At 48.1% G+C, this 16,108-nt stretch overlaps 1 protein-coding gene across 1 annotated transcript in view; it reads left to right on the top strand.

Annotated features, from left to right (window-relative positions):
• The first annotated feature begins 2,161 nt into the window (after nucleotides 1-2,161).
• The window catches only part of PLCD1 (phospholipase C delta 1), a 47,066-nt gene continuing 33,119 nt past the window's right edge, over nucleotides 2,162-16,108 (top strand). The window contains 2 exon segments of the mRNA XM_063416723.1: nucleotides 2,162-2,391; nucleotides 6,476-6,640. Of these exon segments, the coding sequence (XP_063272793.1) occupies nucleotides 2,292-2,391; nucleotides 6,476-6,640 (265 nt within the window). The 5' untranslated portion in view covers nucleotides 2,162-2,291.

Here is a 16,108-nt window from a genome sequence, read left to right on the forward strand (position 1 = left end):
ACATTGTCTTTAAACGACCTCAAGACCACAGTAAATCCAGCTCAGTCGTTTCCCAAAGCAGGGAATTTCTGTCCTGATTATCTTATCTGCATTTTAAAAACAAACTGATTTGAACTGCTTTACATCTCTGGAACCCTCACAACAGCAAAACTTGCATGTTGCTGTTCTGGAGAGGGATGTAAACTCATTGAATGCTGACCCTGTGCTCTGTGTGTGAGCAAACTTCAGGGCTAAGTACATTAAAATGTTCTCCAAGGGCATGGAAGGTTTTGAGCAGAGCTGTCACTGGCACTGCTATTAGGAATTAATGAGAAAGTGAAGCACAGGGGCTCTGAATGTTCCCAGATCAATCCCTATGGGATGCTGGTCGCTGCTGGACAGGGGAGCTGGTGTGTAGAAGCAAATTGTTTTGCTAAGGGAATTACAGGACACTTCCCCACTCCTTTAATTAGATCAGTCCTCTCCAGCACAATGTAAAATATGGGAAGTGCTTAGAGACTGACAGCTAATAAATATCATCCAGCCATTACATCATGGTGCTCACCTCCTAGCCAGGGCAGAAATAAAGCTCCCAGCTCCCAGGGGAGTGCCTGGAGATTACAGCTCTGACATCCAGCCCCTCTCTGTGCAGGGGGCCAGAAAGGCTGGAGGTGTTTCCCAAACACCCACTGACAACCTGGCTAACATGTTCAGCAGTGTTCCATCCAGAAATTGCCTTTATTCTCCTGTGCTGTCTGTGATCTGAAATGGCTGTGTGTAAATAAAGAGTTATAGATGTACTGCTGTTCAAGGCCATGCAATGGCTCTGTCTTGTCCCCAGAGTTTCTCACCAGCAGTATATGGCAGTGATTAATGACTCTGACCCTGTCCTTGTGCTGGTCAAACAACCCAGACAATCCTCTGTGCTTCCCTGTGAGGGCTGGTAGGGCTTCCTGCAAACCACAGAGAAAGAAGGGGAAGATGTCTGGATTGACAGGCACCAGAAACAGAGATGATGTTTATAAAACCTGTATTGAAAATGGTGAGGGACTGGTGATGGAGAGCCTTCACTTAGGTGAAAAACAGTGGCTGAAACAGTGACATATGGTTTGATGTCAAGTTTCTTGGGTATGTGCTGATCCTGCAGTAAGGGACATTCACCCCAGTTTGGCCCATGTCCCTGTAGTACCTTTACCCTTACAGCAGCAGCTTGCAAAGGCAATGACCCAAAAAAAAAAAAAAAAAAAAAAAATCTATGACAAGGTGTGTGTATTTAGCTGCTCTTTTTCCCTTCAGAAAAGGTCATGGCTAGGGAAGAGATGGATTTTAGTCCCAGCCATTGCCAGGACAATGGGGAATGGCTGTGTTTCAGCATAGGAAATTTATACTGGTCATAACAAACAAATTCTTCTGAGAACATCTGAGCTCTTGTACAGGTATCTAAATTGGTTGTGGAGTCCCTGTCCCTAGAGATATCCAAACTCACCTGGACAAGGCTGCAAGCAACCAGATCTACCTTTAGAGGTGACTCTTTACTTTGAATGGGTGGCTGAACAAGAGCCCCAGAGGTTCATTCCAGCCCGAATTACTCCGTGATTCTGTGTGATCAGTGACTTGTTAAGTGCCTGAGGGGGCTTATTCCTGTACCAGAGTGCAGGGTAAATCTGAATTACAAGCACAAACCCAAAGCTATGCAGAAATATGGGGTCAGTGACTCACCCGAGTCGCACAGGAAATCGGTGGCACACAAGACACTCTCCGTACTCTTAGGAAAATACTTTTCGTTGGTGGGAAGGGAAGAGCATTAAAACTCAATTTCCGAGCATCTTTTGGGTCACATCTGCCCTGGCTTAGAGGTGTTTTAGGCGCCGTCAGTGCGAGCAGCACGGAGCACTCTGCTCAGAAGGGCAGGGTGGAGCCAGGCTCGCTCGGATCCAGGCGTTCGCGGGCAGGACAAGCTGACAAGCCCAAGGCAGTGATTAGGAGCCGCGAACAATACCCGCGACTTCTCCAGCCTCTGGAAACGATGCGTAAACATCCCACTGGCGTACGACTGGTGGAAAACTTGTTCCTTCTACCTGGGCAGCTGCCGGCAGGCTCCTCGCCTTGATTTTACATCCAGCGTGTGAAGCAGGGGCAGAGACTTCCCGCAGTCCCACCCCCGGCCGCGCTCTGCCCTCCCCCGCCGTGCCGTGCCGCTGTCCCGCCGCCGGCGCTCGCTCCTCGGAGCCCCGAGTGCCACCAGCGGAGCTCCTGGATGAGCAGGGGTCCCTGCGGGGGTGGCACGGCCCCCCAGCCCTCCCGCCTGGATCATGCAGTGCATCCGAAGGCAGCCCAAGCGCAGCGCGTCCCAGGAGAACATCCTGCTGGAGCAGAGCCGCCGGGTGGCCGCGCTGAACGGCATCAGGCTGGGTAAGGGGCGGCTCGGGCAGACCCCCGGCACCGGCAGCCTTCCTTTCTCTTTTCCCTGCGCAGAGGCAGGGCTGCACCCTGAGCTCCGGGGTTACATTCCCAAGGTTTCCTTTCCTTTCCTTTGCCTGCAACCACGCGTCAGATGTGTGAACCGCTTCGTTGGAGGCATCAAAGAACGCGGGCGAAGGCTTCCCAAATCTCTTGCTGGGTTTTCGGAACTGCCTCTGATTGAGGGTGTGGGCGGAGGGCAGTTCCCTTCTCCTGCCCGGTTTTCGCCCTGCTCCGTGGCGTGTTGCTGTAAGAGCCCAGGGAACCACGCAGGGGCTGCCGATGAAAGAGGAAACCCGGGGAGTTTCATAACTTGTGTGTCTGGCTCTGAGCTCACTGCTGGTTCCTGCTCTCTGGAGGCACAGCCCAGGTGGATGAGAGTTCCTTGATTCCTGTGGACACAGGATGGATGGGAGTGGGAAATAACCATTTACCCACCCAATTTCCTTAGATTTTACCGGAAAGGCTTTCTGCCCTTTTAAACCAGCAAACCTGAGTTAAGCCTGGTCTGTAAGCAGGTGGGAGAGGGAGAGCAGGCAGGAGGAGACTTGTTTTATAGCGACTGTAATTAAGTTCTATCAGATCAGCAGATTTGTGAGAACAGTGCAGCAATCGGGAGTATCACTGCCATCCTAACTATCTCCTCAGTGGACTCCAAGCCCGGCTCTTACCGTGACAACTTTTGTTTTATTGGTCTTCCTGCTTGCTGTAAACCTGAGCTAGATAAGCCAAAGGTTAACATTTCTGATGTCTCAGTGTCTGAAGCTTCCTAGTGCAGTGTATTAACATGATGGTTATTGCAGTGCTGTGTGTGCTCAAGGCACTCCTACCTTGGCCAAAAATGATTTTCACTCTGAATATAACTGCACGCTGAATATATTCTGTTCAGAAAGTGTGTGATTGATGTTTTGCGAGTAGGGGGGTCCTGACCCTTGAAAGGCACTCTGGAATTTTGCATGCTAAGTGTGTTTTTAGTATTTTAGAGGATGCTAAGGAAGACACAGTGTTGCCACATGCTTCAGGCAGAATTTGCACATCTATGTCAGTGCAGTGATTGTGCTTCTCATTCTAAATGTTGTTATATAGTTGGGAGTCAATATCCTTGTCCTGCTGCACAGCATTTTTTTACTTTTAAATGATGTATGTGTACAATGACTCTGGTTTCTTAGATATGAGTTTTCATTGCTGTGAGATGGAGCTCTGGACCACAAACCTCCTCAGCTTCAGGCTTTGAGCAATATGGTCTAGTGAAAGTGTCCCTGACCATGGCAGGGGGCGTGGAATGGGAGGACATGTAGGTTCCTTCCAACCCAAACCATTCCATGATTCTCCTTGGGGTTATTTGGAAGAAATCTTCAGGTTTCTGCTGGGAAAAGGTGGGGTTTTTTTCCTGGAAAGCAGTTCAAATAACCAGCTGAAAGTAATGTCCCACTGACGTATCAGGGGTGAGTTTGTGATTCCTGTATCGGCAGATCAGAGTGTCTTATGCTGCATCTCTGGCCTAACAAGTCTGTGCCAGTGCTTGGCTGGGAATAGGAGGCAGAGCCTGAAGCACTGGGGAAGAAGAAGAGGAGTTTTGACCACACTGTTACACTGCCTGGGCTGTGCTGGTGAGCAGGGGGAAGGGCTCTGAGCTCCAGCTTGTGTCTGAACTGTGCGGTTCAAGCCTGGAGGAGAGGAATCTTGGCCACCACCTGTGCCCACCCAGATTTGTCTCTGTTACATTGGTGCAGCTCTTTGGGATGTCCTGGTGGCAGGACACATTGCAGATGCTGCATGCAGGGTCTGTGGCACAGAACGTGCCCTGGTTCCATGGATTTCTCATTCCACACTTACAGACACAGGCATCCAAAGGATTTGGTGGGTTTCCTGCTTTCCTTGTCGTGTCACCCTAGGATGACACGTCCTCCTCCTCGTCCTGTAATGATTCCTCGAGTGGTTGGGAGCTGAAGAAAAAGAAGGAATTGAGCTGGGAGCCAGAATAGAAGTGTGAGTGAGCAGGGAGAAGGGAGAATTTGGTTTCCTCTCCAGGAACCTTGAGGGGAGCCCCAGAGATGTTAGTGAGGCTGCAGTCTGTGCACTTGGAGGACCTTTGCTTTAGAGCAGAAGCCAGCTCAGGAGACCAAGAACCTGTGAAGCTGTTGTGGTGTGTGTGCTTCCTCTGTGTGATCTGGCTTCTCATCAACCCCTGGGAATGCTGTCCCAGGTCCCATAGCTGGCCTCAACTTGTCACCCTTCAGTGCTTTGCAGGAAACAGCTTTTTTCCTTCTTTCCTTTTTTCCTTCTCTCCATGAATTTTTTTCTGAGGTTTTCTGTGGGGAAGCATTCGAGTTCCCCTTGTAGGAACCTCCAGACCACTCATGAACTGAGAAGCCAAGCAGTGCTGTAGTGGGAAAGACAATTAATGCGATACCTAATTTAACTTTGAGGAAAGAGAGAAGCCAAAGCCACCTTTGTGGGATCTCCAGCTTCTACTCTGATGCTTTCAACTCTGGATATTTCAGCCTGGCTCAGCTCTGGACATGCACTTTGTGCTCTGCAAAACTGATAAATGATGTGAGCCACTCACAAAGTAGACACTGGACACCCCCAGTATTTATCTGTGATGTAAGTCTCTAAAATGCTCTCTTTAGGCCAGTGTATCCCAGTTACAAACTCACAGTGCTGGTTTTTGCTGCTGCCACCATGACCCACACTGGTGCTTTGCAGCCCCTGGTGCTTCAGTTTCCTGTCTGGAATGTCAGGAGACTGGGAATTTGGCCACTGGGATCTCACAATTTTGTTTTTCAAGCAGGCCAGAAGTGATGTCTGGTAGTTTATTGTCTTGCCTTGTTTAAAAGTCAATGATTCAAAGCAGCCTTTTCTCCCAGAGAAGAACCAACCCAATGTCACAGGGGACATTGCAATGAAAAAATGCTATTTGTGAGACTCCACGCCATGTTTGTACAGTACTGAGGAATTTCCCTGGACGTGAGTGTCAGGTGGCTGCAGGTGGCCAAGTGGCTACTGCATTGTCAAGGGAAGGTTAGAAAAGTTTCCTCTGAGTTGGGATGTGCATGGTCAGCACAGTTAAATGCTGCTTCACCAGCTCTGAGCCAGCCTTTCATGCAGTGCCACGGAGCTGCAATTACAGAGAGCCCAGGATGTGCTTCTTGTGTTTCATGCTCTCACCCTCCTCAGTCTGTGTGCTTCAGATCTGTAATTAATGGCTGCTTTGAGGGCCAGATTCCCCAAGGTATTTAGGTATGTGGAAGTCATGCACTGCTGCGACACTCAAAACCATGTAGAATGCCAAATCCGTGTTTCCAGAGTCTCAGCAGGTGCCTGTTTTCTCTCTAGACGTCTTAAGTGCTTTCCTGAATCTAGGTGAAGTTGTGAAATCCAAAGTTCCCACAACCAGAAGATTTGGTTGTTATTATTTAACATTGCCTTGACCACACAGCGTAGGAAAGACAAAGACCCTTCGGATGGTTGAGCAATGAGGAGATTGTGGCTGCTCCTTACTGCTGACTTAGGGATCTGTTGCTGCCTGTCACCAAACTTCCCTCTCCTAAGCTTCATCTGATCTGCAAAATTCCCACGTGGATAGGAAGGCACTGCTTGCCAGAGGAGGATGAGCGATATCTTTGTGTATTCCTGTTTCCGCAAAGGAAATTTTGTTGCAGAATAGATTTGAAATCACTCGAAAGTTCCTGACAGCATTCCAGTTACAAGTTATACAATTTTCCTTTCTCTGCTTTTACTGTTCTGTTGTTGGTTTTGTTGTAGTTTTTGCATCCTAACAGTATTTGCTGGGAAGGAGATATTTTGCCTTTGTGAAACACCTGAGAATTAAAACACAAAGTCTTCAGACTCAATCTGAGAAGCATACAAGGCTTCAGCCTCTTTTGTGATCGTGAAATGGCATGGAGGATTTCTAGATCTCTCTGCTCTGCTCTCCTCCCCAGACCTGGTTGCCCTTTGTGGAAGGGAAAATTCTCTGAGCATCATTTCCTGAGCTCACTCTTAAAACCTTACCACTTCTGTTTCTCCACAGGCCTCAAAGATGACAAGGACCTGAAGTTCCTCCTGAAAGGCAGCCAGCTGCTAAAAGTGAAGTCAAGCTCCTGGAGAAAGGAGCGGTTCTATAAGCTCCAGGAGGACTGCAAAACCATATGGCAGGAGTCAAAGAAGGTGCTGAGATCCCCAGAGTCACAGATCTGTGAGTAAAGTTTGCTTCATCAGAGGTGCCTGGGCTGAACCAGGACCATTATGAGGTGTGGAGGGAGGGTTTGGAGCAATGAGAGCGAGTCTTTCATTCCTGCTGTGACTCCATCACAAACTGAGTGATGCTGTCAGCTCTGGGACAGCCACGAGGAATCTGCCTTGTCAGGAATGGCCACATTGCCCAAGCTCATGAGCTGCTGCCTCAGAGGGTTGTGGGTGGGCTGTGCTGGTCTCAGCAGCCCTGCCTGCCTCGTTTCCTCCCCAAATTGTTCAGGTCACTCAGGTGCCTGAGTCCTAATGCTCGATGTGAGACACGGTATGAGCATTTGTGGTGTGGAGTGTGGCTGTTGCTCCTTTCCTGCCTGCAGCCCCAGGGAAAGCTGGCATTTAAGGGAACTGCAGAGATGTGGAAATCCAAGGGCTGACAGGAGATGTCTCTGGGGGGAAGAAAAGCCTATTCTCATCCTTATCTTGGAAACCCAGGATCTGCCCTGTTGTAAAAAGTCCAGATACAACAATCACCAATTTATGGCACAGGAAGAACCATTCTGTTCTAGCAGTACCCAGCTTGGCACCGTAACTGGGACCCAAACTGAAGCCAGTTGTGCAGTCAAAATGGAATCAGGCAGGGTGTGTGTCTGTTTATATCTTTTTTTCCTTCTCATTCCATGTATTTCTCCATATTTTCTGACATTTTTTCTCTTATTTCACTAATCATTGTGGTCTTGTAAATCCAGGAGATAAATTAGTAACATGGGATATCTTTTCTGGTGTGTTGAAATGTGTTAATTACACAATTTTTTTTTGGTAATGATCACAATTAACTAAATGGAGGGTGAGTCTTTCAAATTACCTCCCTTCCTCCCACAAACAGTGATAAGATTTCCAGTAGGAGGAGTAAAGTGGCAGGGTAAAATATGTTTGGTTTGTAACCCTGATGGTCAGAATCTTCTCACGTGACCTTGGGCACCTCATTTAATCTCTTTGTGCACCCTTCTCCACACATTTTCTTTCTCTCCCCTCTAACTAACTGTGAAAGGCTTTGAATCATAGAATCACAAAGGTTTGGACTGAAAGAGACATTAAAGATCATCCAGTTCCAACTCCCTGCCATGGGCAAGAACACCTGGACCAGGTTGCTCCAATCCCCACCCAGCCTGGCCTTGGACACTTCCAGGAATGGAGCATCCACAGCTTCCTTGGGCAACCTGTGCCAGTGTCTTGTCACACTCTGAGTAAAGAAATTTCATTCTACATCTAATCTAAATCTCTCCTTTTTTACTTTAAAACTGTTCCCCCTTGTCCATCACTATTTGCCCTTGTAAAAAAGTCTCTCTCCCTCCTTTTTTATAAAAGGGGAAGGCTGCAGTGAGGCCTCCCCTGAGGCTTTGGGTTGGAGGCTGTGCCCTCCTGGGTGTTTGGATGCCCAGCCTGGTGAAGTTCTGAACTCAGCTGGGCTCTTCAGGTCTCCCAGTTCAATAACCCATCATAACAAACAGAAAGTCCTCAGGGAATGTTTGCTCCCTGGGAATGCCTGCTCTGCTGAGCTCTGTCCCATATAAAACCAAAGTCCTTTCCCAGATAATATATATCTTTTTTTATATAATATATCTTGCTAATGTATCTCACTCTAAATCAAATAAGGGTGTGAGTTGAGAAGAATGACACTCAGAGCTCTGAAGAATGACTTTCCTGTGCTCTGAGCCAGCAGTTTCCAAATTATGGGGTCTGAGAGCACCTACAGCAACAGTCCTGACCCCACCTAGTCCTTGGAAGGAGATGGGAAGGGTCCTTTTGCTGTGGCTCCAGGTACCCTGATGTTTGCCTGGAGAAGCCCTGGTGGATCCATGGCTGTGGCAGTGGCACAGAGAAGGGGTGCAACTGTGATTATTTTATAAAGAAGGGTGAGATCAAATCCTTTGAGCTGGGCTCTGAGCACAGCCTGGGGGTGTGTCTGTGTGGGTGTGGATTTACAGTTCTCCAGATACACTTTGGTATCTGGGCACAGCCAGCACTGCCACACTGCTGGGGACAGGCAGTGCCACAGTGGGCAGGAGGAGCTGCTGTGCCCTGGGAGGGTCCTCAGTGACACTCAGTGGAGATGGAGTAATGTCACCTGAGGGCTCTCAGCACCTGCCTGCTCCTTGACACTCCATGCAGTCACACCTTTCCCAGGGAAAAATTCTTTTTTGGGTTTTTTGTGTCATCAGGATAACAGTAATGGAGACAAGTCAGTAGAGACAGAGCTTGTCCTTGCAGGTCTGTGAAGGCAGGCTCTGGCCAGGCTTTGGTCAGGCTCTGGCCAGGCTCTGGTCAGGCTCTGGCCAGGCTTGGGTCAGGCTCTGGCCAGGCTCTGCTCAGGTTCTGGTCAGGCTCTGGTCAGGCTCTGGCCAGGCTCTGGTCAGGTTCTGGTCAGGCTCTGGTCAGGTTCTGGTCAGGCTCTGGTCAGGCTCTGGCCAGGCTCTGGCCAGGCTCTGGTCAGGCTCTGGTCAGGCTTTGGTCAGGCTGGCTTTTTGGTCTGGCTGTGGGATGTGGACGGGCTGTGTCCCTCATGCCCCTGGGAGGATGGGAGCCTGTGCCTGCACTTGTGGTGCCCAGCTCTTGGGAGGGTTGGAGGGACACCTTGGGGCTGCTTCCAGCAGGTGCTCTGGGCACACCTGAGCCTGCAAGTCAGCAAGAGAGATGAGTCCTGACTCCTGCCAAGTCCTAAGCCATAACATCAGAGAGATCCATTTTCATAAAATCATAGATTGGTTTGGGTTGGAAGGGACTTGAACATTTCCAGGGATGGGGAAGCCTTGGCTTCTGTGGGCAACCTGTGCCAGGGCCTCAGCACCCTCACAGTAAAGAATCATTGTGCTATAGCTAATCTAAACCTGTCTTCTGACAGTGTGAACCCATTTCCCTTTGTCCCATCACTCCAGGCTCCTGTCAAAATTCCCTCCCCAGATCTCTTGGAGCCCCTTTAGGTACTGGGAGGGGCTGTAATGTCTCCCTGGAGCTTCTCTTCAAGTTGAACACCCCCAGCTCTCTCAGCCTGTCCCCAGAGCAGAGGGCTTCAGTCCTTGGAGCAACTTTGTGGCTTCCTCTGGGCTTGCTCCAATAGATTCATGTCCTTGGAGGCCCCAGATCTGCAGCACTGCAGGTGTTGTATCATGAGAGCAGAGGAGAGGGACAAAATCACTTCCCTCAACCTTCTGAGCATGTTTCTCCTTGCATTTCTCTTTTACTGATCCTCTGAGACCTTCCACTCATGAGTTTTCAGAGTGATTGCTGTGTTTGAGTTTCATTCTGGAGCTTCTAACTTCACCAGGCTGCTTTGGGTCCAGGTACAGAGTGGATTATCCCTGGCTCATGTTGTGGCCTCTGGCAGGCTCTGTCACTTCTCACTTGGTCCAGTGTGAGGGCTGTCACAACAGAGGAGGAGTGCAGGGTCATGATTTGAGACCCAAAATCAGGGACTTCAGGGTGAGTCTCTGCAGAGGTCACCCTTCCTTGCTAACAGACACTGACGTTGCTCTCCAGGACAAAGCTTTTCTAAAGCTGCAGATAAGCTTCCTTTTCAGGCTGGAAAAAAGGATGAGCAGAATGGAAACTGGGAGGTTTAGCAGCAGGTCTAATCTTATCTGCAGCATTGCTGACAGCAATGGATGCACCTCAGAGGGGAGAAGTCTGGGTAGTCTAAGGGTTGTGTTTTTGTTTGGAGAGTTTCTTGTTATTCCTGTTGGTATTCTTACAACCAAGTGGAAAAGCTATTTGTAAACCATTGTGTGGTGGAGTCCAGTAGATAAAACTGGGGACTGGCAAGGTTAGACAGGAGAATCTCAGATGTTTGGAGTTCAGAAACCCCTCTTATCAGGGTTGTGATAGGAACAGATGTTGCCTGGATCAGATACATGGGGTACAAGCAGTACCTTCCTCTGTTGTCTTTATTTTAAACAACTGGAAATTTAATTAGATGCTGTCTTCATAGCTGCATTACCCAAACAGGACTTTGGGGATAAGCTGTCATTCCAAGATGGTTTCTGATCTGGCAGAATAATCCATTTTTTCCTTATTGTCAATAATTCCTTATTTTTCAGTATGTTCCATTTAGGCCCCAGGGCACTTGTTTTTTCCCTTTTTTTTTTTTTTTTTTTCTTTCAAAAGCCTTTGAAGCAACTTAAGTCAGTTTTCCAACAAGCATGTTCTGCCCTGTGTGCACTCTCTGGTTGCCTCCAGCAGAAACACAAAGGGGTGCTGGGCACCAAGGGCTGCTCAAAAGCACCTTTAAAAATCCATTTTTCACCACAGGTTGCTCCTTCCGGTGGCTGAGCTACAACCAGACCCACAACACAGCGCTGCTGTCATTATCCTAACTGATGTGTAGGGCCATGGGAGGGTGGATGCTTCTTTGGCCCTCTCTCCCTGGCCTCCAGAAACAGAGTGGCCGGATTAACAGTTTTGGGGCAAAGAAAATATTTGTGCAAGGGGGCTGGAAAACAGTTTATTCTGAGGTAATTCACTGCTGAGCATGTGGAGTGAGGGAGGAGACCCAAAGGGGGCAGAGCAGCAGCCTGTCAGTAGCACTGTCTTGTTTAGCTGTGGTCAAATATCAGATCTCATGTAGGTGAAAAAAAAAAAAAAAAGGCAAAAAGGCATTAGCTGCTTTCAGTGAAATTGATTTTTGAAAGTATTTTCTTAAACCAGCTGTAATCCCTAGTGTGAGCTCATTTAAGCCAGACTCAATCCCTTTAAAAACTCTCTCAACTTGGGGATTTGTGGGAATGGTTGAAAACTTTCCAGTGACTCATCCTTTTGAACGACTGGTGGAGAAACAGAGTATTGAAAGGCAGAAGGAAAAGGCTGAATGAGTCAATGAAGTTTAGGGGTGCTACAGTGGGGGCCCAGAGATGGTGCTTTGGTACCTCCAGCCCTGTGTCTCTCCTGGAGGCTCAGGGAGGTGGCGTTTGCCATGACAGCTGTGAAAAGCTTCACACACTGAACCAGGGATGGTGACTCACCGGGGCTGCGTCGTTGAGTCACGAGCAGTGAAGTCAAGAGAGAACGCCAGGAGTTGTAGCTGAAATATTTCCATTTCTGGCCTAAAGCTTTACGTAAAAACTGCTATTGTTGGATTTTTTCTTTTTGTGTTTTTTTGATTAAAATAATCAGTTTGGGGAGGTGAGCTAAACTCAGCTGCACTACTGGGTGTTGCAAGTAATGACTGTATTGTTACTTAAAGTCATGAAATTGATCTTTTGATCTGATGATTAGTTATTCTCACTATTAAAAATGCACACAATTTATTTCTGTTCTTCTGGTTTCTGGGATAGTTATAGAAATTTTTTTTTGCTTGGTTTAAACATAGTGCGAAAGGTTTATGTTTATAGCCTAGTACCAGTGTTCAACAGAAAACTTTTCCCTTTGCTTTTGGCTTGCTGTGAAATTTATGAATATCCTTAAAATACAATGCAATGAACGTACCATACCACTTTTGTGGAAGAATAAATTATTGTCTCCATTGAATTAATGTCCTGAACTTGCTTGCAGAAGAACAGGAAGGATATAATATTGCTCTGTGTTTGCTCGAGTCAAGAAACGAAAGCTTGAAATTGTTCCTGGTAAGTGTCTAAAGTCAACAGAAACTCTCAGCAACCTGTGTGCACACAGCAGGTAGCTGGCTGCACCGACAGCTTCCCTCTGCATTTCTTGAGGAATCATTGCTTTCGTGGTCAGACACGTATTTATCCCTGGAGAAAATATTTGCTGATGGGAATGAGTTATGCAAGGCGGCTGTCAGCTGTGAAAACAAAGCTGTCTGTCTGCAAACCTCGTTAGTTTTTATCAGAATCGCTCAAGCCATCCAGCACGTCATTTCAGAGGCAGGGCTGCCTGTTTCTTCAATTGAGTTTTGAACCAGCCGCCGCGGGCGTCGCTGGGACAGTTTTCACCACAGGCAGCACGCTGACAAATATTGACCTTTTTCTCTGTAGCATATGTTAAATGCAAAGGCAGAAGTGTTGAGAGCCTCAGATCCAAATTTAGCGGTGCTGTGATGGCAGGGGAAGGAGGAACTGGTCGCCAAAATAGTTTGCAGGGCCCTGGCGGTGTGGAAGGAATGTAAATAGAAATCACTCTCTTTGCTTCAATGCTGCGTGATGGGTAGACTGAAGGACTGGGTAAAGACCTTACATGAAAGGGTATTTCCAAACAACCTGTAAAATTGCATGTGCATTGTGTCACTGGTTGCCAGCTGGTAAACACACGCCAGCAATGAGGGCAGACTGCTGTGCAGCAGATCTGGAGTCAGAACAACCTGCTGAGCGTGTCGGTGGAGGGGGAGTGGAGAGGAGAATGGATGAGGAATCAGCAGCTGGGACCTGCCATGGTTCACACACGGGGAGATGAAAGAGCAATGCAGACAGGGCTGGGAAGGCACGGCCCAGCAGGGCTCATGCTGAACCCAGCCCTGAGTTATTGTGTTCAGGGATGAGGGTGATGGATAGCCTTTGGTATTGCCAGCCCAGGGGCTGACAGTGCTCCAGCTCCCGCTGATTATAGAGTCCTGATCCCAACTGTGCTCGGCCATTAGCATCAGCCACCCCTGGTGGAACCGAAATCAGCTGAAAGGCTCTTCCTGGGGTGAAACCAAAGCGAGGACAGCACACAGGGCACACTCAGCGGGCTGTGAAATCCAGGCAGTGTTTCTGCAGGATGGTCCTGGGGTCAGGTAGCAGATTTCATCTGTTGCTGACAGGATGCTGAGCTGAGGTGCAGCTGCTGAGGGTCTGGCCTCTCTGCAGACGCGCTCTGTACGGCTGAGCACGTTTCTCATCTGCATTTCTTGACAGTAAACAGAAGTGACTTACTGAGCCAACTAGAGGGGGATGGAGTAATTCAGTGTGACTGAGTGCCACATTGCACAGATCGCCTCTTACTGACAGGGGGTAGGATGAGGGAAGGATCTGAGGAGTTCTTCCCCCAGAGTGAAAAGCTGCTCCCTTCCATAAGGAGTTACTCAAGGAGGGCTGTTTGGGCAGTGCCCATACAATGACCCTCCTCTCCCACTTCATCAGAAAAGGCACAAGAAAGGAGAAACACCTGCCAGTCCTTGTCCTTCAGTAGTTTGCAGGAGGTGCAGGTTCAGTTTCTTGCTTTCTCTCTTGACAAATACTCTTGACAAAATGTCTCATCTCATGCCTATCAAGCAGGAGGAAAACAAATGCATTCTTCTCTGCCTTTGTTCCTCCTTTCCCTCTATTCCTTGGGATTACCAAAGAGTTTACAGCTCATGCTCCCAGCACAGTCTGGACATTTCAGTTGTGGAGCAGTGATGAAAGAAAAGATGGAGAGGCCAGGGCTCCTCTCTCACACAAGTGCTTTCATCATTAGGAATGTTGTCAGGCTCTTCCTTCTTGCTCTCCTACTCCAGAATCATAGAGTGGTTTGGGTTAGAAGGGAACCTTAAAGATAATCCAGCTGATTTCCTTTGAGAGGTGTTCCTTGTGCATGAGGAGATGAGTTTGCAAGTGTAACACCAATCTCCTTGAAAGCCATGAAGGGAGAAAGCACAATCAAGACAGATACACAAAAGATACATAATGGTTGCTTGAAGATACCGTGGCTGTCAAAAGAATCCTGAGGGCCTGAGTCATCCTTGCCTGCTGATGCCAGGGGTGGAAGAGAAGGGCACTGGGCTGAAAATCAGCAAGGGAAAAGCACAAGAGCAGGAGGCACTGATGAAAACTGAAAGGAGGGCTAGAAAGAAAGTTCTCAACACCTCCCTGAGAGCTGTTCAGACAGGAGGAATTTCACTGGCTCCAGGGAAGGCTGCTGTGTGTCCGTGTTAATGGGGAGCCTTTGGCTGTCCCAGCAGCATCCAGAGCAGCCAGGAAGGCTGACCAGGATGTAACCTGTGTGAGTCGGTGTCTGGAGGCCAGCAGGAACACAGGCTTCACTGTGCTGTGCGTCATGTTTGGGCTCTCTACAAACCACCTCTTCAGCAGACGCAAGCACTCAGGAGCAGATGCAAACTTTCCAGATTCTCTTCTGCTTGTGGTTATCTCCCCGCTGTGGCGTGATGGGGAAGGGACAGGGAGGCTGCAGGGAGCTGTGATTGATGGCTGTTTGCTGTGAGTGTTCCTCTGCTGTGAAATATCTCTGTGCCCCAGTTATTTTTGATTTCTCCTCGCAGATAGCTCAGCTGAACACACAGTTTGGGACTCCTAATAGAGTGCTGTCGCTGCCTGGGAGCAGCTGATAAAGTACTCATGCTGGGTTAAGATTTTCCAGAAAAGAGATAACTTTAGCAGATGGCTTGGGCTGAGTCCTTTGGCTTCAGCTTTTTTATTGATAGATGAAAACAGTACACACAACCAAGCTATGGAAAGCTATAAAAAGTGCCCTTCCTTTGCCTGCATTTTAACAGTTCCTGTGGTGATAGTTTTTCTCCTCTCTTGTGTGACTACAATAGACACCAGTCCTGCTCTTCAGCCTTCCTTATACCCATTCTGTGTTGAGAAGCTCTTTTATCTCCATCATCCTCTTCTCAGCACACCCTGAAAAGATCAAGGCAGCCCTTCCAAACACAGGTTATCAATCTTTTTTTCCTCCCACACAGCTCTCTTTTCCAGTGGATTCATGCAGCCACGTAATGGTTTCCAAAGAATCCATTCTAAATTTCCAATATTTAACATCAGATTTTCTGGTCTTGGAAACACGAGGCTGTTGCCAACCCGAAGTTCAGGGATTGATTGCACAAGCAGACTAAGGAGCCATTCTGCAGGACAAAAACTCTTGTGGGCTAAGCAGTGGTGAGCAGCTGGCAGGTGAAGAGGAGTAACAGGATGATCCTTCCTCTTCACTGCCATAAGCAGAAGAGACCTGGAGAGGAGGAGAATCCCATATTTATGGGATGTCTACAAATGAGATGCCCAGCTTGCGCTTCCTTTCTACTCAAGGGTCCACTGTAGCCATGGATTAAGGGTATAACCTGTCTTACCCTGAAGTTTTTGTTTGAATAGAACAGAGCAGCTGTGTTCCAAAAGCTGCTTTATTTCCCACTTGCTATAAAAGAAGGCTAAATAAACTTTAGACTTTTTGATTGAACTGAATCTGGTCAAACACGATAAGGTGCTTTACAGTAAAGGTGAAGTTCCACCTTAGGCACAGCTATAATTTGATTAATCCTCTGGTTAAAGGACAAGATCACCAAGAAGGCCCATCTGTGGGGGGAATTGCAGCCTTTTTTCTTTTTAAGCTGGTTTAATACTCAAACCCATAAACTTTCACTCAAATTGGCCAGCTAACATAATTCCACAGCAGCCCATCCCAACCCAACCTTTTCTTCCCCTCCCCTCAGCTGATCAACTGTTGGCCTTTACAAAGTAATAATCAAAGACCACACAGAGATAACAGCTCATAATTGTCAGGGAAGAGCTTTGCCAGCTCCAGGGAGCTCCTCATGGTGTGTTCTTGTATA

The sequence above is a fragment of the Prinia subflava genome, chromosome 1 (genome assembly GCF_021018805.1).
Source record: "Prinia subflava isolate CZ2003 ecotype Zambia chromosome 1, Cam_Psub_1.2, whole genome shotgun sequence".
NCBI lineage: Eukaryota > Metazoa > Chordata > Aves > Passeriformes > Cisticolidae > Prinia > Prinia subflava.